This window comes from Leptinotarsa decemlineata, unplaced genomic scaffold (assembly GCF_025532065.1).
Source record: "Leptinotarsa decemlineata unplaced genomic scaffold, Ldec_3_MD MMD2_P_RNA_scaffold_5, whole genome shotgun sequence".
Lineage (NCBI taxonomy): Eukaryota > Metazoa > Arthropoda > Insecta > Coleoptera > Chrysomelidae > Leptinotarsa > Leptinotarsa decemlineata.
Window position 1 is genome coordinate 7187709 of NW_027412532.1, and position 24967 is coordinate 7212675.

The 24967-nt window shown below is 33.4% G+C and overlaps 1 protein-coding gene and 1 non-coding gene across 5 annotated transcripts in view; both read right to left on the reverse strand.

Annotated features, from left to right (window-relative positions):
- Positions 1 to 2449: 2449 nt before the first annotated feature.
- The window catches only part of LOC111517201 (uncharacterized), a 130056-nt gene continuing 107538 nt past the window's right edge, over positions 2450 to 24967 (reverse strand). For all 4 annotated transcript variants that reach the window (XM_074169416.1, XM_074169418.1, XM_074169417.1 and 1 more), the window contains exons 5-8: positions 7576 to 7738; positions 7291 to 7419; positions 7147 to 7231; positions 2450 to 3018 (exon numbers count right to left, since the gene is read on the reverse strand). In XM_074169416.1, the coding sequence (XP_074025517.1) occupies positions 2846 to 3018; positions 7147 to 7231; positions 7291 to 7419; positions 7576 to 7738 (550 nt within the window). In that variant the 3' untranslated portion in view covers positions 2450 to 2845. The remainder of the gene's footprint in view (positions 3019 to 7146; positions 7232 to 7290; positions 7420 to 7575; positions 7739 to 24967) is intronic.
- Positions 24643 to 24713, reverse strand: TRNAG-GCC (transfer RNA glycine (anticodon GCC)). Its single transcript has one exon. It is a non-coding gene; the product is annotated as a tRNA-Gly (tRNA).

The window sequence follows — 24967 nt, forward strand, 5'->3', positions numbered from 1 at the left end:
CTATAGACAATGGTATTATCACTACTATCACCAAGATGTTGCTCCCAATTCACATTTCAAAAAGGTATGAATGAAATATTCAAATAATAATCATAAGGCTACATCATTGATTTCTAAAACCTGTAATTAAAATTAGTAACTTATGCTGCCATCTTTGGCGCAAAGGATAAATTAAATTTTACCCATTTTGAAGAAACCTGTAACCTTCCTCAATTGTAATGCATGTTTTCTCAAAAGCCACCAGATGTCAGAAGTTCAAATAATTTATCTTTGTAATTATGTATCCAATGATATATATACACGTCGAAAGAATTGCCAATTTGTTAATTTTTAATTTAAATCTCTCTCTAACACAAAATTCTGTGAAAGATTCTAGTAGTCTTCAAACGATTTCGTCTACCAAGCACTACACTTCTTTTGGCTAATAAGAAATGTTTTTTTCCGCTTACTTTTGAAAAGTCAAAGAACTATAGTTCGATGATAGACAATATATATGAAGAATAATAAATTTTTGATTCGAATTGTGCAAATGTTTTAAACTTTCCTTTGATATTTACACGTAACTAAATTTTCTCAACTGCAGGAGTATTTAGTTACACAGTGTATCTCATGATTGATATTACAAAGAGGTGTGATAGACCAAAAAAAAAATTGAGTTTTATTTCAAGATTGTGGAATTAGGTTCTACTTAGTGAGAAATCAATTATGAGAATATTTTCAGTTTTTGAAAAACAAGTAGGTTACTATGGTGAAACGAATACTATTGTATTTTCAGGTGAGTTATTATTTTCATCGTGTTATGTTGAAATGCTACTAAGGAAAGTTGTTCAGGATAATGAATTCTATACAAAATTTCAATAATGTTCAACCAATTTGAGTAGATAGATTTAACAAAATAAATTTCATTTACTTACGAATAAAATTCATAGAACGTAACACTATTATTGCTGTAGGTAACCATCTGAGGGTGGTGTTGTAAATCATCCCCTGAAAAAAATAACGCCGGCTGCCGCTGATCGTCGTAAATCTATTGTGAATTAGCCAAGTTCGCGCTCAACTCGACTTGCGCTTCGCGATTGTTCTAGATCTCGCGTCGCTTCGAGATACCTCTAGCGATTTCTCTGTCAGCTTCCAAAGACTTCCATTATGATATATAAACACTACAATAGGCAGGTGGAGCAAGTCTAGTTAAAAGTGCGGTACGAAGTGATGTAATAAGGCGATGGACATTCGAGTATTAGTCTTCATGCAGTTAGTTAAATGTAACTGCACAAAGCGGCCAATTATTGCCAAACCCACGGGAAAAACGTAACAAAATTTAATCAAAGTATACTTCCATTGTTATCTGCGATTGACTTGTAAATACATTATGTTCAACCTACATATATCAAATTTATATGTATTGATTAATCTATATTTCTATATGGTCTATATGGTATGGTTTATTAGTTTATTCAAAGTAGCCAAAACTTCTTAAAATTTTGTATATATATATATATATATATATATATATATATATATATATATATATATATATATATATATATATATATATATATATATATCCTGAATTTTTCTCAATAACATTTTGACATATGAACAAAAAGAAGTGTGCGTTTCGGGACGCCCGACAGAAATGATAAAATAAACTAATCTAAGTTGAAGTATTCAATATTGAAATTGTTTACCTTGAGAAAAGCTTAGGTTTTTACTTAAATTTTATGTATATCAATATGATAATGTGTATATATGTATATTTTGTATATGTACATATATTATAGCTACCATAGGCCAATTGTTACTTTTGTAGGAATACATAATGATATTTGAATTAAAGAGGTTATATTTTTCGGGAGTGATTAATTTTTTGGAAAGAAAGTTTTTGGCTTTCTACTACTCCATCTTTCAGTTTGTGTCTGAAAGTTACTTCTTTGCATGATCTACACATCCATGTATAGAGTTACTTCCTTCCTTTCTTTGGAAGATTCCCTCATCCTTCTTTTTTTGTATCAAGATGGAGTAGTAGAAAGCCAAAAACTTTCTTTCCCAAAAAAAAAAAACATAATGATACTAATGATGTACATACACAAAATTAGTATCATAATTTTTAAGCCAGTTTTCACATAATAAAAGAATATTACGTGCTTGCTGGTTGGATTTTTATAATACTGTCAACAGTATATGTCTAACGCACACTAAACACTGATCATTTGTCCGACGAGAGAGTAGCCTACCTTCCGCCGACGTATGCGTGAAAGAAAGGGAAGCCAGACAGATTGGCGCTGTAACGCGTTAAGTAACGAAGCGGTTTACCCTCCCATAAGAAGTTATCACTTCAAAAAGCTACATTGAAAAAATGTTAGCCCATTACACCCCTTTTGCAACAATAATCCTGGAACTGTATATCAGAACAGACAATTCATATTGATACTTACAAAGAAAAAACTAATAAAATGTACAGTACTTTATTTGATGCGGTATATATGCCCCAGGGATACATATTTTTAGGAGCATCTTCGTATAAAAATATTAATAATTATCTAAGAAGACACACCCGACCTTAGATCTCTCGAGAAAATGGATTTCCAATTCCTCAGTCATGATTTTTCGTAAGAAACAAACGATAATTTCTCGGAGTGAAACAATAACTCGAATTTCGTAAGCAACCTCCATATAATTCGAGTAAAAGGACGGCATTCGATAATGGCAATTAAAAAATATTTAAAAATATACCTAGAAGTCTTACAAGATAATCTATTATACAAAATTCAACTCGAGGTTAAAAATGTCATTCCATGGGTAAGAAAAAATGAACCATTCCATTCTGTTTCACGAGTTTCCAGTTCTATTCCTTGACACCGTAATATTCGAACACGTCGTCGTAAGCGTCTGAAATCGCCTCAGATTCCACTAAATTCAGGCCCAACACGTTCGGATTGATGTCCGTTATGAAGAAGTCACTACCCAGGCCGCATTCGTTCACTATTTCTTGTTTGGAAACTGGAGGTGCCAGGAAATCTGGAAATAAATAAGGTATTCAAAAAGTGTAACCCACTATTTTACATCATTATGATATATTGATGTCCGTCAAAAGAGTTAACATATATGCATGATCCAATTCCAGACAGCTTTATTACCACCTGCCTCATCAGTGGTACTCGACTGGGCCATTCATGCAGTTTTTGAAGCCGGCTTACTCATATCAAATTGCACAGTAACTTGATATAAAGGCGATTTTTTGGTTTATATGAATCCTTAAGGCGAGTTCATATTAGAACGATTGCGATAATATTTTTACGGTTCCGCAAATTTGCCTCAATTGTCAAAATACCCTGTTCATGTTGAAGCGGGCAATATCTAGGTATTTCATTGTTAAATTTTAAATTTTATTACATGAACCTGAATGATGACATACGACTCATACGAATTACGACTTTTAAGACCAAACACCATCATATCAGAATATAGGACTAACAATTTTCTCAAGTTTTGTTTAATAGGAGCGTGTCCTCAAATCACTTATCTTAACGTTACTGCCTGCAGGGGCGAGGGGTTCTATTGCAAAATGAGTTTTCTTTAATGAGGGGCCAACCAAATTCAATAATTCATTGAATAATGAGAGAGTGAGCCTGAAATAGTTGAAATATTTCTCTGGATCACTAATTCTCATTTATTTCAGCCACAAGATTGTGATATTCTCCATATTTTCTTCTATTTCTGAAAATATTTCCCACTATAAAGACAGGGTTTTCTCAATGAAGCTTTTTACGGTAAGTTGATATAATTTGAACAACCTGACACATTCGTCCATTTCGGATTCAATTTCGATGTATGGCTTAAAAAACGAGAGTCAAAGCAATATAACTACCTTGTATGTTGACGTATAACATTTTGCGGAAATCGCAAAAAAGTTAAATTTTTTCAACTTTTTTACGATAAACACGACGCCATTTTAAATCGCACTTTTTATGCGATGTTCGTTCCAACATGAACTAGCCTTTAGATTCCACTAACGTCACTGACGTGACTGACGTCACTGACTATGATTTGAAACGTATTCGTGATAATTCAAAACTAGCGTGAGGTTGATCTCTCTCTCTCTCTCTCTCTCTCTCTCTCTCTCCAAATTTGTTGGACGTTGCCAACGTTGCTTCCCACTCGGGCGCATTTGTCCAGGCTCCTCCTATCAAATTGACAGAAGCTTCATCGGCGGGGGGGCGGAGAAGAAGGGCGCAGCGATCTTGCTCGAAGTAATGCTGCCATACCTTTTTTGTCGAGCTTTTCATAATAAAAAACAATTTGCTTTTTTATTGTCGCTTCCTGCTCAGGAGACCTTTTGATTTTTTTCTCATATATATTCATTGGGAAGCCTCCTCTTCGGAAGACCCTCGGATTTTTGAATTCAGATACACGGTCCCTTTACGTGGTTATCCGAACCACCCCGACCTGGATACCGGCGTGAATAAAGGGGCCACTATCACGGCCACCACGAAACTCCCGTAAGGTTGGTTTTGAAACGGAATTTGACGTTACGTCAGTTGTCAGTTTCTGCTTTATTTTGTTGTTGTTGATCCATATTTTGAATAGAGAAAATAATGCTGGTACACTGGTTTCAAAAATTCAGCTACATTTATAATATTCATGCAAAAAATTGTATGCACCAATCCGATTGTAATTGAGATTAGAGAAAATTGAATAGTTTGTTTTTATTACTGAATTTGACATCAGACAAATTGAATCATTCCATTCTGTCGAATCTTATTATTAATACATGCTCGAATACGATTCGAATGTATTCATTTTGGTGTTGAAACGATGACGTCACATCAACTATGATTTGAAACGTATTCATCATGATTAAAACTAGAGTGAGTTTGGTTTTGACGTTACGTTACGTCAGTGTTCAGATTCTGCTTTATTTTGATCGTTATAGTTTATAAAGTGCTGGAAAGTTTTTATAAAATACGTTGTAAGGTTGTTTAAAATGAAACTAGCTGTATGCACAAATCCGATTCTAATTGAGGTTAGAGAAAATTGAAAAGTTTGTTTTCATCATTGAATTGGACATCTGACACAAATTGAATCAGTCCATTCTGGCCAATTCTGGCGAATCTTTTTGTTAATGGCGTCACTACGAACCGTTTTTGAATACTCTCTCGAATACGATTAAACACAACTGATAAAGAAAGGTTCAATCAATTCGGTAGAAGTTTCTTCATCTCGATGCATAACTAGATTAGAACTATTTACAAAATATCCTATTGTAACGAATCTGAAGCCGGCCCTGACCGATATCTCAGCCAGCGAATGAACATATGACTCACCGCGAAAGGAATGAAGTCGAATGAATCGCTCCCGATTCATAAGGCCAACTTCTTCTCCCCAGATGGCAGTTGAGTTTAGAAAGCGAATCGAGCGGTTAAACAAAGAATTCAAATAGTGGAAATAAATTGGTTGCTAAGTGTTGAATATAAATTAGTTGTGATAGTGAAATATTGTTAGAAATAAATTTGTTCAAGACAGTAAATTCTTTAATTCGTTACAATATAGAATGTAGTACTTAACTTTTACGGTTTATTACTATTTCTGGAGCACCTCTATTATTTGGTTATAAAAGCAAGTAGAATAAGTTGCTCTTCTCCCTGTTTATCAATGGTAGATGTAATATAACTAATCAGCAACTTTCCCACAACGGTTTTCAATACAAACCAAGCATAAAAATTGATATTAGGTTGTTTCAAAAGTTTTGCCATTTTGAAGTTATGTATTTTGTAGCTCCATATCTCAATATATTTTCATTTTACTATGTCGCGGTATATACTGATCGATAAAAAATCTTGTACTTATACAAAGATACTGTTATTTTTTCCGAAATTTCAAGTTTTTGACTCTTCAGTTTATGACCATATAAGATGTCGTTAAGCGATTTTCAGCCAATTGAATGATCTACAGACATTTTCACGTTTAGAGGTAGGTTCTTTGCTTTTGCACAACCGAAACGAACCTTTTCTGGATCGGATCGTCACGTTTGATGAAAAGTGGATCCTACGTCAACAGGAGGCGTTCAGGATAGTGGTTGGACACCTATGAGCAACCCAGGCACTTCTCAAAGGCGTAAAACCCACAAAAAATAGCTTGGTTACTTTATGGTGATCAGCGGCTGGCGTGATAACCTTCTGCAACCGGATCAAACCATCGCAGCAGAGTCCTGTTGTGGAAATCGACGAAAAGTACCGAAAATTGCGCCAGCAATAGCCGGCACTGGTCAACAGAAGAGGTCCGACGTCCGTCTGCATGTTTCACAAATCACCGTCCAAAAATTAAAAGAATTGATCGTCAAAGTCCAGCCTCATTCACCATACTCCCCAGACCTCTGGCCAACCGACTACCATTTCTTCAAGCACTTCGATGACTTCCTCACCGGTTGAATCTTCGGCAAAAACGGCCGTCGTCGAATCCCAAGCACCCACCTTTCATGCTGACGGGACTAATTGACTTGTGTTACGTTGGCAACAGTGCACTGATTCAACTGGCGCTCATTTCAATTAAATTGAATGAGCATTCACTGAGGCATTACAGTTTAAAGTAGACTCATAAAATAGGACAAAAAATTTCAAACAACCTAATAATTCTAAAGGAATTAACTTTAAACGTTCAAGCCAGTCTCGAATATACCTACACAGTAGGTTAAATGGACTGAAGCCTATAAGAAAACAACTAATCCCCTGGCTAATACCACGAACGGCGTTGGATTATATCCGACACGCGCCAGGGCAGGAATCTTCACAGAAAATTTCCTGCATATGCAATTGGCAATACAACTGAAAGAGTCGACCTTCAATTTTGGAACGGGCGTCAGTCCATTTAACCTACTGTGTAGGTATATTCGAGACCGGCTTGAACGTTTAAAGTTCATTTCTATAGATTTGTTTACTGTCAGTCTTCAAGCATAGCACACTGACTAATAAGAACCTAATAATTAAATTAGAAATGGAACCAGAAGTTCTTAATTTTTCCTCATCTTAACAATATTATAATTTAAGTATCATTCATTCATTTTTATAGGTGCATTAAAAGCTATTAACTGGAGTGGGTTGAAATTACACAATCATTGAATTCTAAATCTTATTTCGAAATGATTCTCACCTCCTAAACTATTTGTTGTATCTTCTACATTGATGTACTGTACTTCTATGCTATTAGACTCCCTCTTTAAAGTCATTCCATCACTCTGAAACCAAAATATTCATAGTAGATGATCTCAAAATTGTGAAATACCAAGTCTCTCACCTTTGTATGATGGTTTATTTCTCCTAAAATACTTTCAGTTGCAGCTTGCAATTCCTTATCGAAAGCTTCTTGTTCCTGGGCTTTAGCGTCCTTGTATGTATTTTGAATAAACTGAGTCATTCGTTGGCGCTGAGGAAAATAAGTGTCAAAATCTCAAATGTCACCAGAAAATGTTAAGAAAACTAAGAGATTTGTTAACAATGTTCTTTTCATTGTTTCTGTTGAAAAAAATCAACTGTGATTGCAAGATTCTGTAAGATTTGTTTGTATTCGACTTGTACTTACAATTTGCCAGGATTTCTTGTCATCCCTTTGAGCGATAGTCCAGAGATGTCCAGCACCTTGAACTGCTTTACCACCTTTTCGAAAATGGGGGTTTATGGACAAGTTATGCCTCACTGAGTTCTTCCACCTATCGTCGTTTTGCTTATAAAAAGGAAAATGATCCCTGAAAATTCAACATCAAATGATTTTGTTTTTTTTTATGAAATTTCAGTATAAAACTAAACAAATAACTCAATAGTTTTCAATGAGCATATGATAAATGTACTAAACTAACTACATCCAACAAAGTAACCCAAACAAAGAACGTGATCAAACCATGATCATCAAGCACATTTGCATCTATTAGGTAAAATAAACAAGCCTCCTTACGCTGGCCAATCAGATTTAACTGCAACTGGGAAATCACGTGTACTATGCATGATAATACTTTGGAACACTCTGTTGATAAGATGGACACCTATCTTTATATTGTTTACAAACTCATCCAAGCCATATATATTGTAACGAATCTGAAACCGCCCCTGACCCATATATCGGCCAGCGAACAAACACATGACATCACCGTAAAAGGAATACAGTCGGCAACCGCCGGTTAAACTCTAGTCGAGTACCGAGACGACTGAAGAATTCTAGAACGATCGTTACCGATATATAAGGCCGGCTTCTCGTCCCAAGAGGGCAATGGAGTTCAGAAAGTGAATCGAGCGGTTAAACAAGGAATTCAAATAGTGGAAATAAATTGAACGTTAGTTGCTAAGTGTTGTAAATAAATTAGTTTGTGATTAGTGAAATATTGTTACAAATAAATTTGTTCAACACAGTTAATTCGTTAATTCGTGACAATATTGTGAGTTAAGAGCTGTTACCATGGAAATTTTAAAGATACTCCGTCAAAGAGATCTTTGAAACAAGACTATTCGCAATATAAAAGTGTCGATAGAGGTAACACTTTGTCAGGTTGCAACTATCAAGCAGGATGTTCCCCTAGGTTCAATATTAGGGCCTACATTTTTCCTAATGAAAGTCATGTCATGACTTTCAAAATTAACGAGCAAAATGGAAAAACAAACACCGTTTCGTACGGTTCTTGAACATTTTTAAATCTGTTGAAACGATATTCTGCATTGAAAATTGTGCTTCTCGTATGATCTAAGATTTAAGGCGAATTTCTGCAATTAGTTACATACTTTGCATGAACTGGGTTCAACGAAAGAGTACATTAAAAAATACAAAAAGTCTCATACGCATACTAACTGTTAATCTTTGGAACTAGAAAATATGAACGAATAACCCATAAATTATTAGAAACTAACTGGTAAGCAATGCAAATAGAAGAACGACGAATACTGCCAATTTATTTAGAAAAGTAATATAAAAACTGAATGGAATTACTCTGATTTTTTTTAGAAACCAACCCCCAATAATGGCACCTGAAACCAGTGATCCATGAACCAATACACGTGTCAAACGATTATAGCTGAGTAATCAGTATAATTACAGCGGGGACGTTGAAATTTGAATATTACTACGTGTGCCACGATAGTGTGATTGTATTGAACTTCAATATAATGTATTAGAAATAGAATGTAATACTATCAAAAACGCGGGCCGCGGAGGACTCGTTATCCCAATGTACTTGAGTCAAAAAAATATATGATATAATTCGTAATTCAAAAATTTGACTGACGTGAAAACTACTTTGACGACATCTAAGAGAAATTTCGAGTTTGAAGTGAAATTTTGAGATTAAAGTCAAAATTTCGAAATTCAAATTCAAATTTCAAGTTTAAAATCAAGTTTGAATTTAAATAATGAAAATATGCGACTCTTCTACGATTCTGATGTACATTCGACCGCATTTTCGGAACCGGCCTATTCATCATTCCCTATAGTTACGGTGATACATTATAACACTTGTTCTGGGCTGTTTTTTAACTACATTTTTGCAGTTCAAGTTTTCATTGTTTCAATAAGCATCATTTTTTCCAAATTTTAATTTTTGCCTTTATTTAGCTTATTATAGCTGCCGACTACCGTACATATTAGATAGATAACTTTCTAACCGCTAGAACCTTCGACAATCAAGACCAGTCAAAAACGGCCTTCGTCGACTTCCTTGAATTCCGAGTACCCACTTTTCATACTGACGGAATTATTCGACTTGTGTTACTTTGGCAAAAGTGCACTGACACAAATAGCGTTATTTCGATTGAATTAAATAAGTAATCCCTGAGATATTACAGTTTAAAGTCATAAACTCATAGAAACCGACAAAAGTTTTGAAATAACCTAATATAACAACCTAACCCTTCTTTTCATAACGAAATTTTGGAAGGGTTCACCTCTAGGGTAGAATATTGAAAGGGGATTGAGAAATTTTAAGTAAAAAATTAATTTTCGAAAGGAAAAATCAGCGATGTCCAATTTTGAAAATATATTTCACGTATGGTCATACAGACTTCATGCTATTGTAATACATCTTGCATGTAGTCAGGTATTTTCTTTATTAAAAGCATTCTGAAACAATATTTTAATTCCTAGTTATTCGATTGATGACTTATTTACTTTGTGGAAATCCGTATCAAATATAGAACAAAGAAAATAACTTTTGTCTAATTTCCACTAAGATTTTTATTTGTTACGACCGATTTCGGTCCTAACTTGATATATAGACCGAAACCGGTCGCAACAAATAGAACTCTTCGTCTTCTCTCTGTCCTATATTTATTCCTAGTTAAGTTATAGAATTTCGAAGGCTCAAGCAACTTCAAGCAATTTGCTTTTTTCTCATCATAGCTCGTTATACTCGTATATAGTTCAAGTGAACGATATAGTATAAGATATATATATATATATATATATATAAGAATCACAATAACTATATAATAAAAATATATATGTAATAATATATATATATATATATATATATATACATATATAATAAATATTTTGTTTATATAGGTGAGTGAAAAAGTACTCACATATATATATATATATATATATATATATATATATATATATATATATATATATATATATACATCCCGATATCAATATGGCATCCATACATTGAATGCGCTGATAGGGCGTCCATCATAATTTGAAGAATTTACCGAATATATTTCATGGTAAGTACTAGAAAACTGATTTCTGTAGGCTGGCATGACATTTTTACCACCATAAAAAAATTGAGTTCACTATTGATTCGATAGTAGAGCGTCCGTCCGTCAAACATTCATAAGAACTCCTCAGTATACACCATCATCAGACATCTGATTGATAATAGGGAGTCCAATAAGTATATTTTCATACATGAAATAGATTATTGGGAATCCTTACAACGTTGCCAATATTTACCGCATTAAATGTAGGCAGCAAGTGGGTTTTAATTTCTTCACATCTGTTTTTCAACAAGCGTTGTGCCAACGACAAATTGCGTATGGATTTCAGGTAGCCGGTATGTATTTCATTTTTACATAGGTACCAAGTGATATTGACTGATCATGAAAAGTTTATTCCATAACGAAATTTTCAATATCATTCGATAATTTTTGTCTTGGTTGGCATATTTCCATTTTAACACTGTATGATATTTAAGCGAGCCGAATATAATGATAGGAGAAGTGAAACCGACACATGCATGGTGTGATTATTGAAAGTTCAACTTTAATTACAAAAAGTTCATTGTATATTTCCATTAGAAAACAGCAAGAATTCAAAGTATTCAAACTAGTTGAAGACGCCAAAATGACAGACGATAGGATAAATAATATGAATTACCAAAGAATGTAAATATTCACGGCCGTAGATGACAGTGTAAAATCTGTTTTCAGCGTTTGCGTGGTTTGCAGGTTTTTATGCCTGACGTTTCGTCTACTACTGCGGTATACATTATCAGAGGCGATGTGGTAACGGTTGCAAAGCCCGAGTTCGTGGTCGAGTTGTTGTTCCCGTTAACTGAGTTATTGAGCATTGAAAAATTTGGTTGTTGAAAATTGGACGTGCCTGAGTGTTTTGTTGAGCACAGTCATATTTACTCAGTGTCATATTTATTCCATTTGGCTGATACACACTACACAGGATAGCCATCTAGAAGGCATCAAGACCTGTCAAGATTCATTTCCGTGTATGGTATACGATTTTTCGAGTCATGCATTTTTCAATATTTCTTTAAGGACTGACCTAAATATTTTTTAATTTTTTCTAGAGTTTTTCGTTTTTAATACGCTTTTATTAGGTCGACCTGTATGTATGTATGTAACTATGTAGTCAAATCTAAGAAAACTAATTTAACCATCTTTTAAAGATCGTAGCGTTATGAAAATTGGCAGTTTTATGTGATTTTGATGACAATATGGTAGGTACTCTGGAGCTGATCTGATGATGGAGCCGGAAGATAGGCACTAGGATTCCATGATGAAATATCGTATCATAGTCGTGTTTGGTCTTGTAATGAACGTGAATCTCTTTTTATCAATGTGCTCCACAAGATCACATTATAAAAGTTCAAAAACATTATATTTTGTTCATTATGATTTTTTTTAGTAACATAACATATTGTTTTAATTTTTCTATATATTTATCATTATATACTGTTTCTGTATCAAATAAAGACATTCGGTAAGTTGAACAAACTGTTTTAGCGCAATTTGTTTATAAATTGTGTATGACCGTATGGGAATTCAAAAAATTTTTATCTTCATAATATGATATTCAGAAAAAAATACGATTTTTAATTGTTTATGAACGTTTTTTTATATATCTCGAATGTTCAAATGATTATTCGGAGAATGTTTTCTATTTTGAAAATCATAATTGACATTTCTCTGATTTGAAAAAAAAATATACTAATAATAATAATCAAAAAAAAATTGTTTTCGATTATTTAATAAACTTTTTAATTCAAAAATGCAGTAAATGGTTAATAAATAACTGAAAAATAATAATTTTTCAATATTTTGGAAGTAAATCAATTCCTAACCGTTATAATCATAACTCTATGGAAGGAAAAAAATTCCACACTTTTAGTTTGAAAAATATCACACTTGCAATAATGATAATCGAGTGATAAAAAATTGTTAATTAACAATAGCATAATAAATCTAATAATTGCATTAAAAATTTTTTACCGACAGATTACTGTTAATTTATCTTTTGAGTATATGACTGAATTTTTTCATTCCTCAATTTATATATTTTATATGCTATAAATTTTTTTTTGTAAAATTAACCTAAACACGCACGGCCTACACGCGGCTAAACACCCGATTTAGAGCTCTATTTCAGAGCTCCGGGAAAATTATAAATATTGGTCCTACAGTTCCGGTAGTCAGGACTTTTCGATAGGAAATTTCTTCCTCTTTTCGAATTTTTTTTTTTCAATTTTGAAAATTCCAATTAGTTTTTGAGATATTTCCAAAAAACTGGACCCATTTTTTATTTTTCACTGAATTGTTTATAACTTTCGCAATTTTCATTTCCGAAAGTCATTCCGAAACATTGGCAAATGTTTCTCTGAAAATAGCTCAGCATTCTTGGATTATTCTTTCCTTCAGTGGCTTTATTGAATCAGATTGCGTCGTCTTTAAAACAACCTATTTTAAGTAAGTGGCCCAGAGGAAAAAATCTAGAGGAGATAGGTCCAGGGATGTGAGAGGCCATTCAGTAGAATCTCTTCTTCCAATACATTGATCAGCATAATTATTATCTAACCATTGAATAACTGGAACTACAAAATAATAAGGTTCCCCATTCTGTTGAAAATGTAATACATTTTCTTTCAAAGATAAATTGCCGTGTTTGTCTCTGTGATTCTCTAATTCATGAACTATCCGAGGTTCGATAGATCTTTCTAGCATGTGATCATACTTTTCGCCATTTACATTTTCTTCTATATACAGTGTGTAACAACGAAAACCTAACAGAGCCGTTTTTGAATATAAAAAGTAAGATTTTCAAAAAAGCTCGGACACGTCGATTTCTAATTGAAGGGGGACACCTTTCAGACTAATGACAGAAACATTTTTCATAATTAATTTTATCATTTATTACCAAAACAATTTATTATTAACGCATTCTTAACCGTCAGAGTTAGTATCTGAGTTTGATACGTAGAATGCCTGAATCAGTTTTCGATATACTGGATGGTTAGTATTTTGTTGATCAACAATCATGCCGTACTCGAAGTTGAAATTGTCATCATCCCAACAACATCGGATGCACTCATCACTGTTTTTCTACTGCTTTAAGTTTTACTGCAGTTAGATACCTACTATGCAACTACAATGAACTAGTTTCAGTAATTCTAAACCTGCCAATGATTATGGTGTTTTCATGGGCAAAAACAGAGTCACTGTTTTTTCTCATCCCCAATCTGTAGCTGTTGAAAGATTGTTAAGCTATGTTTGAACTTGACTAATCTGATCAAGAAGTGCTTTTTTCCGAACTTTCTTCAGCAGTCTCCGAAAATTATGGTTGAGGTGTCATTCGATTCGGAATAGCGTCTAGAAAGTTTTTGAAAACGGACGACTTCCGAAAATGAAAATAGCAAAAGTTATAAACAATTTAGAGAATAATAAAGAATGGATTTAATTTTTTGAAAATATTTCTAAAACTAATTGAGATTTTCAAAATCGAAAATTCGAAAATAGGAAGAAATTTCCTATAAAAAAGTTTCAACTCCCGGAACTGTAGGACCAATATATATAATTTTCCCGAAGCCCTGAAAATGAGCTCGAAATCGGCTGTCTGGCCGCGCGTGAGTCGTGCCTGTTTGGGCCATTTTTACTAAAAAAAATTTCAGCATTTAAAATATATAAATTAAGGAATGAAAGAATTCAGGCATATACTCAAATGATAAATGAACAATAATCTGTCGGTAAAAAATGTTTATTGCAGTTATTCGATTTATTACGCTATTGTTAATTAACAATTTTCTATCGCTCGATCATCAACAAATCAGAAGTTAGATGAACATATTTCTTTAAAATTTTTATCACTCATTGTTTAAAAATTTATTATAAACAAATGCATTGTTTATAACATGATTGAATTTTTTTTGGATCTTAATTTTTGATAAAAATCATGATTTTTTTCAATTGTCTCTTGAAGAAATTTTTACAATGCAAAAAAACGCATTTGTTGAGTAACAATTTTTTTACCACCAATTAATAATATTAAGAAACCAATTTTTTAAAATAATTATTCATCTTGTTTTTAATTCGGAACAAAAACAATTTAATTTTTAAAATTCTCCATTGTGTATTGAATAAACAATTTGTTATAAACAAATGAATGTTTTCATTTCATTTTTGTTCCAGTTGCAATTGATGAATGAAAAAAACCATGCATTTTTTTATTCACTCCATTTTTTATCGAATTTATAACAAAGTTTTAAACAATAAGTGATGAAATAAAAAAAATATTTTTATGTAGCTTCTGATTTGAAAAAAAAATATACTAATAATAATAATCAAAAAAAAAATTGTTCTTCGATTATTTAATAAACTTTTTAATTCAAAAATGCAGTAAATGGTTAATAAATAACTGAAAAATAATAATTTTTCAATATTTTGGAAGTAAATCAATTCCTAACCGTTATAATCATAACTCTATGGAAGGAAAAAAATTCCACACTTTTAGTTTGAAAAATATCACACTTGCAATAATGATAATCGAGTGATAAAAAATTGTTAATTAACAATAGCATAATAAATCTAATAATTGCATTAAAAATTTTTTACCGACAGATTACTGTTAATTTATCTTTTGAGTATATGACTGAATTTTTTCATTCCTCAATTTATATATTTTATATGCTATAAATTTTTTTTTGTAAAATTAACCTAAACACGCACGGCCTACACGCGGCTAAACACCCGATTTAGAGCTCTATTTCAGAGCTCCGGGAAAATTATAAATATTGGTCCTACAGTTCCGGTAGTCAGGACTTTTCGATAGGAAATTTCTTCCTCTTTTCGAATTTTTTTTTTTCAATTTTGAAAATTCCAATTAGTTTTTGAGATATTTCCAAAAAACTGGACCCATTTTTTATTTTTCACTAAATTGTTTATAACTTTCGCAATTTTCATTTCCGAAAGTCATTCCGAAACATTGGCAAATGTTTCTCTGAAAATAGCTCAGCATTCTTGGATTATTCTTTCCTTCAGTGGCTTTATTGAATCAGATTGCGTCTTTTTTAAAACAACCTATTTTAAGTAAGTGGCCCAGAGGAAAAAATCTAGAGGAGATAGGTCCAGGGATGTGAGAGGCCATTCAGTAGAATCTCTTCTTCCAATACATTGATCAGCATAATTATTATCTAACCATTGAATAACTGGAACTACAAAATAATAAGGTTCCCCATTCTGTTGAAAATGTAATACATTTTCTTTCAAAGATAAATTGCCGTGTATGTCTCTGTGATTCTCTAATTCATGAACTATCCGAGGTTCGATAGATCTTTCTAGCATGTGATCATACATTTCGCCATTTACATTTTCTTCTATATACAGTGTGTAACAACGAAAACCTAACAGAGCCGTTTTTGAATATAAAAAGTAAGATTTTCAAAAAAGCTCGGACACGTCGATTTCTAATTGAAGGGGGACACCTTTCAGACTAATCAGATTTTTTGTAGTACGCACCCCCTCAGAGAGGTGCGTCCGACGACCTTTATTTAGATGGGGAAAGTAGGTCGAGTGGCACCTTGTTTTAAAGGTCTTTCGAATACCTTCACAACTCTGTTAAAAGAAAATTTTTGTAACGATTAGTTTTCGAGATAATTTGAAGTTAAAATTGCCATGTTGATAATACATTAGACAGACCACTCGGTAACTTGTATGCCTAAATAAAAAAAATTTTAAGCAGTTCTTCTTATCAATTTTTTGTTAAATAACAACGTTCGATTGTTTTGTTGAAACGGGTCGTGTATTGTTATTTGTTTAAACATTTCTTTCACTACTGCCGAAAGGGTTTCAGTTATTGCTTCATTTTTTGGCAACGACCAAAATGCTAATAAAACATCAATTTTATTTAACGAGCAAAAACCTGGTAAACACCTAAGCAGAAATCACGTTCTGGATTTGGTCACAAAATTCAGGGAGACAGGTTCGGTTTTAAATGAAAAAAGTGATGTTCAGAGAAGGGTAGTGAATGACGATAATGCGATTGTAGTGTTTGGTCAAGTCATCGCCAATCCCAGGTTAAGTACCAGAGGTTTATCCGCAATGGCAGGAATAAGCCATATGATCGCATGGAGAATCCTTAAAAACCACAAATACCATCCTTACAAAATTAAACTTGTTCGTGAACTCAATGAGGATGATTTTGACCGAAGACAGGAGTTTTGTGAGGGCATGAGTGAAATATTAATGCAAAATCCCGAACTGCTTTATAACATCTGTTATTCGGACGAAAGCTCATTTTATTCAAATGGTTGCGTGAACCGTTACAATTGCCGTTATTGGTCGGATGAACACCCAAGACAATACGCAGAAATACATACCCAACATCCCCAAAAGTTGAATATCTGGGCCGGAATATTAGGCAATCATATTATAGGTTCATTTTTCATTGATGGAAATTCAACCGGTGATTCTTATTAACAACTTCTTGAAGAGGCAATTCAACCTTCATAAGTAGGTGCCACTCAATTTACCTAAAATGTAATGGTGGTAACCAACCCCATCCCCCGGAGAAATCTCCTCGTAATAAACAAATAATTCGACATCAAATGGACACGTATTAGCAGGTTGTCATAAAAAGCAAAAATTTATTTTTTTTATGAGAGTTCTGAACGTATCTTGCACCTTAAAAACAATTTGATTTATTTTAAAAAGAGTTGAACTCAATGCAAATACCTTTAAAACTTCAAATTATCTCGAAAACTAATCGTCACAAAAATTTTCTGTTGACAGAGTAGTAAAGGTATTCGAAAGACCTCTAAAACAAGGTGCCACTCTCCTTCCCTATCTATTATCGAGACGAATAAAAAAAAATAGAAGAGGCGTAAAATATTCAAGTCTTAATATTAATGCTACGATGGTAAAAATCATGTTTTTGAAAATTTACTAAATTAATAATAGAAAATAAAATTTATTCTGAATGAATTCTTTTATTTGATGAACCAAAACTTACTGCATCGAATGTAGCTTTGAAGAGTACCATTGAAGAGCATATCTTAAGAGCTTTCAGATAATGTATCACAAGTAGGTGGTTGCCTTTCAAAAATATGAAGTTGTGGTGGCTGGGGGCAAGGGTGTGAGAGAAAAAACAAGTTAGTCATCACATCATTTGTTTCTCCCTTTGTATTATGAAAGTTGTTTTCAGCGATTTCTTATATTTTATTTGGTTGCTCAGAGATAGACCTTGTAAGTTTTCAAATTGTCACCCTGTGTATGAAACCGGCGCCGACCTACAAACATACCAAATCAACGATATTTCTAACAAATCATTGAGACTTCCCTCTCGCAAAAACTATTGCATTGTTGTCAGTTATATGGACGCCTCATAATCGCTCACATGTATGAAAAATATACGGCACAAGTATACGCGTACCTCCCGAGCGCCACCAAAATAAAAAAGACTCAACTAGAATATACGCCAATACATATAATTTTGACAATGAAATTGATAAATAGGCGCCCATCTGAAATTTTGTCAGATGGAAGATAGGGAACCTCTGAACTGCCTGGCATGGTGAAACAATTCGGCGTCCATATATGGACGCCTCATTGAAACCGGACGCCCGATTGATAGAAAATTGTAAATGTACGGAAGCTCTATTGATAGTTGGATATATATATATATATATATATATATATATATATATATATATATATATATATATTTCAATATTAAATTCTACAAAAAGGATTTGAAGCTTTATATCTTCTATAAATTATCTGCGAGCGCTTTCGACAGTTGGTAGTACTGTCATCTTCTAGGCACCCTTCAAACTGCAGTTTGAAGTTTATCACTTATCAACCAAGCAACCAACCAACCAACCAACCAACAAACATCCATTTTTATATATTAGATTTGTTCTAAGTATTTGTTTCGCAATTCCATTATTCTTCCCCTTTTCATAACTGCTTGCCGTTTGTTTATTATTTTAAATCTAAATCCTAGTTTTTTTATCCAATTCTGAAGTGTTTTGTCACAGCAGCTCACGTTATAGCAGGAAGTATTCAATTTTTTTCTTATGATTTGTAGGTATCTCATTGCTATTGTAACAGTCGTAGATTGTTTTTTTTCAATGATTATTATATTAGATGAACATCTAAACGTTTTGGTAATACTATATCAAATGGCGTCTTGCGTTCATAAGATTTGTTTTTGACTATTTTTTACGTACAATTGAGAAAGGAATTTCGGTCAAAGCTCATGTTGCTTGTAATAGTTTGTTTCCCTCGAAACCAAACTTGAGATGTAGATTCTTATATACATTGAAACATACTCTGTGTTTCAATATTCAAATGCATCCGAATCTTATTAACTGGTATCTCTTTTTCGCATTGTTCCCCAGCGCTATTGGAATCACTACACTGGAAAAAGTCTGCGGTGTTATCACACTCGCTATTACTATCAGTACTTGTCCAAGGACGCCACATTTCAAACAGATAACAAAAATTTTAAGTAATTATAACTGCACCAGTATCGAATTTCAACACTCAAATCGGGATCAGTTACCGAACTTAACACGGCGGCGATAACCATCCCCGCATTCCCGATTTCTATTCATCAGCGTAACATGACTTCAAATTTAATTTTATGACTCTTCAGCCAATCATGAAACTCGGTTAGTAAAAATTATCCAATACCAACCGCCAAGTCTACGTCCACGTGGACTATTCCGCTGCCGGTTCATTTCTATGTATTGGTTTTTTTTGGCCTTTGAGACTGGCGCCTCCTTTAAGAGTGCACAATATTGTTTACTTCGACTATACCATCTCTAATCTCTTGATTGATTCTCGATTTACTTCAGTTTAATTACAATAATAATATAAAATAATACACTGAACAGAAACTTCGGAACATTGGAGAAATCAATTCAATTCCTAAAAAACTCTTGGCCCAGTGACTAAAATAGAGGGGTTAGAAGAAAAACGTTTTTCATCAGGCGTTTTGCGGTGGGTGTTCTGCGACTTCCATAACTGCTGCGAGTAAAAGTCTTTTGAAAGTGGTGCAATCCACCGTGCCTGGTACGGGATATTGATGATCTTCTGGTAAACGCTTTCCGCGAGCGGCGTGATCTTTGAGAATATTCGTACAGGTATGCATATCGTATAAGGTCAATTCGATTCGATTTACTTTTCATGGAGTCATGCAAATCGATAGCTCAAGGTTTCAAGTTCGAATTTCAAATATTGACAATTGATAAGACATTCTTCAACATCTTTTTCAATCTGTTTTTACTATACCATTTGAACTTGTGACTTGTTTTACGATTCATTTCACTGCAATCTTCAAAAATAGAAAAAAACTACGAAAAAGAGACTATTTTCAACCAGTATTCTGCTATTAACTGTCAAATGATCTCAAGATATTTTTGAAAAATAATTCATTGTTAGATTTTCACGCAAGTTGGTGTCTAAAAGTAACTTTACGCATGATCTACACATATTTCGAACTCAATTGCTTTCTTTCTAATTTTAAAGTTTCCCGCAATTTTTTGAATAAAGATGAAAAAGTAGAAATCTAAAACCTTTCTTTTCCAAAAATTAATCTGTCCTAAAAATATACCACTTTCAATTTAAACTATATTCCTATGTCTGAGATTGATTCTATTGAGCTTATGAATGTCTTTACGTAATGTCATCGTGACATGAGTAGATTTTTCTCATCCGTGACATGAAGTCGTAATTTTATGATTGAAATGAGTAATCTATCTTGTAATATTATCTAGACAGGTAATGAGTATCTTATTCCGAAACTCCGAATCCCGCCACTGGGATAATAGTGTCACATGTAAGTGAAACTGTATATTCATTGTATAAGATTTTCACTTGCCAGTTCACAAAGCCGCTATACAATAGCTATTGTGTAGCAAACACGTGTTGGATGAAATACGTTATGGATTTTCATCAAGTATATGTCGGCCAATTTTATACCATACGAAATGTACATTAGGAATCACACGTTAAAAGGTAAGACCTCGTTAGTCCTTAGATCGCACAAGTTTCTCAACTTCTGAGAGTTGTCGTTCGTATGGGGGCGATAGCTGATTAACGGAAAAACATATTTTAAACAGAGATAAACAGCTATTGTATAGCATTACAATATTAAAATAGCTATTATGTGGTTTTGTAAACTGTCCAGCTATACAATAACGATTGTATAGCAAACACGTGTTGTGGTTTTGTGAACTGTCCAGTGAAAATCTCACAATAAAATGTTACTCAAATACGTTATGGATTTTCATCAAGTATCTGTCGGCAAATTTTATCACATACGAAATGTTACATTAGCTATTGTATAGCATTACAATATTACAATAGCTATTATATAGCAAAACACGTGTTGTTGTTTTGTGAACTGTCCAGTAAAAATCTCACAATGAAATGTTACTCAAATACGTTATGAATTTTCATCTCAAGTATCTGTCGGCCAATTTTATCACATACGAAATATTACAATAGCTATTATATAGCGAAACACATGTTATGGTTTTTTAAACTGTCCAGCTACACAATAGCTACTGTATAGCGAAACACGTGTTGCAAATTTGTAAAATACCCAATGAAAATCTCACAATATATTGTATAGTCATGAAAATCGGTTTAGAATTGATGAAAATAGCGCTCCCAAGGCATGAACACTCATATTCACCCTTTGAAATCGTATTTTTCACACAAAAAATATGGCATCATGAAGTATTTCATTGGTTTTCGTGAAAATTTCAGCCTTTGATGTTCATAAATATAAGGGAGAGGCGACTTTTTGATCAAAAAATCATCTAGGCTCTCGACCGAGCTAGACCACTCTTTTTTTCTTGAGTGTGTTTTTAGTAGCTATAAGAGCTGTGTTGGTGGAAAATAAATATCTTGAAAATTGACACAGTTGTGTGAAAAAAAAACTCACTCCGAGAATAAAATACTTTTTGGGCGCCATTTATTCAGGGATGAAAAACTGTAAAAATAAATCTTTGGTTTTGAAGGCGTCGAAGAAGAAAATTCACCAATTTAATCTGAATTCCATCTGTATGGTCTCATGTATGGTCAAGTTTTGTTTGGATTCAGATTTATAATCCCTTTAAATGACAGTCTCAAAAACTTCTACAAACCCTGTGAATTTGTTAAACCTATCTACAAAGAATCAGAGAGGGCATTGAAAACCCGTTTTACTTTGTTATATTCCCACATATTTTTCATGTTTTGACACTGTAGGTACCCATTGTAAAAAAAGGCCCTTCTGCCGAACTTCATAGCTTAAATCCTGCTATCAATTATGATGAAAATCGGCAACTTTTTGGATAAGTTTGATTACCAACAATAAAACCTTCTAGAGGTTTTTTTTTCTGAAAATTCGAAAATTCTCTCGTCCATGTAAATACAGGCAGTTCATTAACTGAAGTTAGAAGTTTGAAAAAAAGAACAAAATGTCAATTGTCATAGCCAGTCTAGGTTCATTTTAATTTCCGAATATTGTGTTTTGTAGTTTGAAATTTTGTGATTAGTGAAGTTAGTAAAATGAATTTATATTTTCGTGAAATTTATCCAAGAATTTGCGAGAAAAAATAGAGGATTTTCACCAACACCCTGATATATTTTCGTGATAATACCTACCCATTCTGGTAATAGAAAAGTTTACGTGTAAAACAAACGAAAATGGAACCGTTACGAAAAATTACTCGAGCTCACGGACTATACCTAACTGTTCCTTCGTTCAACCCCATAATGCACCTTTTCCTTTTGTGATTACCTTCACCTGTCCGATATCATCAGTTCGGGGGCGTTCTGTTTTGTTTTTCGCAGCCCCCCGGATGCGATCAAGCTTTCGACAATTAGCGTGTCTAAACGGTGGTCGCGCTCCGCTGGTTTTTCGCAGGAGCGTCATGTCTTGCTACCAGCAATATGCGCCGCTTTTTCCCATGATTATTTTTTTAATTCGATCCGGAATTACTACAATTACCGGCAATGATGGTCGCGAGATTTCGCAGCTGGACTAATCAATTCGATGACCTTCAAATGACAACTCATTAAAACAGGTACTTTATAAAAAAAAGTTATACGGCTTCTATAAATCCAGTTAATACTATACTCACAAAATTAACCTTTTATTTTTTCCCAAAAGGCAGAAAATATTGTCCTCTGACTGTAATCAGGGCAGCCTATTTCCAATGAAAACAGTTTTTCCTAACACTTGTAGGTACTTTTCTGAACGCGTGTTTTACCGACTATAATAGCTTCAACAGGAGACGACGAAAACTCACAACTCAACTCAACTTCTGACAACTAAATTGAAACATGCATCGACCTTCTTTGGGTATTTTCACTTTCAACAGTTGAGATCATTGAAAGTGCGTGACAATGAACATCGTGATTTCGTCAGGAACAGACAATTATCAGTATCAAAATTGTCCGAACAAATTTTTAAATCAAACCGAAAAACCTAAACTCAAATAATCAGTGATATTCTTAAATCTGAAGAGAAGTATATTTTGAACAGTTCCTTAGAAATGGATCGTCTATACTCATCTTGAAAAAAATATCGATAGTGGTGAAATTGCAACAGACTAATATCAGAGAACACCTTGTATAGTCACGTAAACGATATATAGTGTAACCTATATATATATATATATATATATATATATATATATATATATATATATATATATATATATATATATATATATATATATATATATATATATATATATATATATATATATATATATATATATATATATGTGTGCAGTATAGTGTGTCTATACTTTTCAGCAATACTCTCAAAGGCATACAATTTTTCAAATGTTTTTGTCTGTAAAACTTCAAGTAATTGGTTTTTGGTGTAGTAATCTTCAAAATACAAATTGTCATCCAATAAAAAACTTCGTATTTCATCTTTCCTCGAATTTTTATTCGGTACTTTGATGAGCTGTCGCGAATGATAGGAAGTGTTGTCAAGAACTATTACAGTATTCGCATCCAAATTTGGGATCAATGTGTTTTCAAACCATTCCTCGAAAATGTCAGCTTCCATGTTCTTATGACAGTCAACATTGCATTCTTCAAGTTTTTTTCCACATAATTTCAAAGAATTCGAAACCCATCCTTTACTTTCTCCACAATGCACAATGATTAGTCGCGATCGTTTGTTTGCAGGCATGTTAGGCGTACACATTCTCGAACCATCAGCCCATCCTTTCGTAACAGTGTCGTGAGTGTCATACCAAGTTTCGTCCAAATAGAAAATTTGCCGTTGTTCTTGTCTATATTTAGTTATTCGTCTAAGTATTCTCCATATCAATTTCTCAACATATTCATCGGTTGTTGATGTGCCGGGGCGTCCAGGACGAGCGTCGCATCTTCTAGGCCTTCTGTGAAAAGCGTGTACCACTTATAAACAGTTTTCTGACCCAGAGTACAACCACCGTATGCCACTGCCAATTATGTCAAGGAAGGTTAGAGATGGAGCGAATCAGCGAAGAAAAAACTGCGAATATCCTTGGATTTTTCCGATTCTGAAGACGGAGGCAGATTTTAGCCTTCGAAACGTTAAGTATCTGTATAATCTCTTAGCTCATTTTTTGATAGGTAAAGGTATTAAACATGACAAGTTACTGATAAATAAAACATTTTTTATGTGAAAAATGCTTCGAATCAACTTATCGGGGTGAACTAAAAAGTTTACCAGTTCTACAAGTACAAAGGTGGGCCCATTTTGAGTAGGAATGCTCGACAAAATAATCATTGAAATATTCACAAATTTATTGTGTTTGAATGACTCCATCTAGGAATTCCAACATTTTTTAATAATCTATTTCGTTAGTACCAATAATCCCATACCGGTCATCACTTTTTCTGTGGATATTTCATAAATTTGTAATAAAAATGTTAAAAATGCATCGGCCGGGAATCGAACCCGGGCCGCCCGCGTGGCAGGCGAGCATTCTACCACTGAACCACCGATGCTTACTTAAATTCATTTATATTTATTTAAAAGTGGCAGTGTTATTTTTACAACTGAATCAAAAAATCGAAACCAGGGCCGTAGCGAAAAGAAAAACCAGGGGGCGAGGGAATACAAATTTTCCCAACCCCACCAGCAACATTTCCCAACTTTCGAGAAAATGAAAGCCGATGGATTAGTTACTACTATAATATATTAATTTTCTTACTTAGCTATCCAAAGATTACCTGAATGCTGATGCTCGTTAGGGTATGCA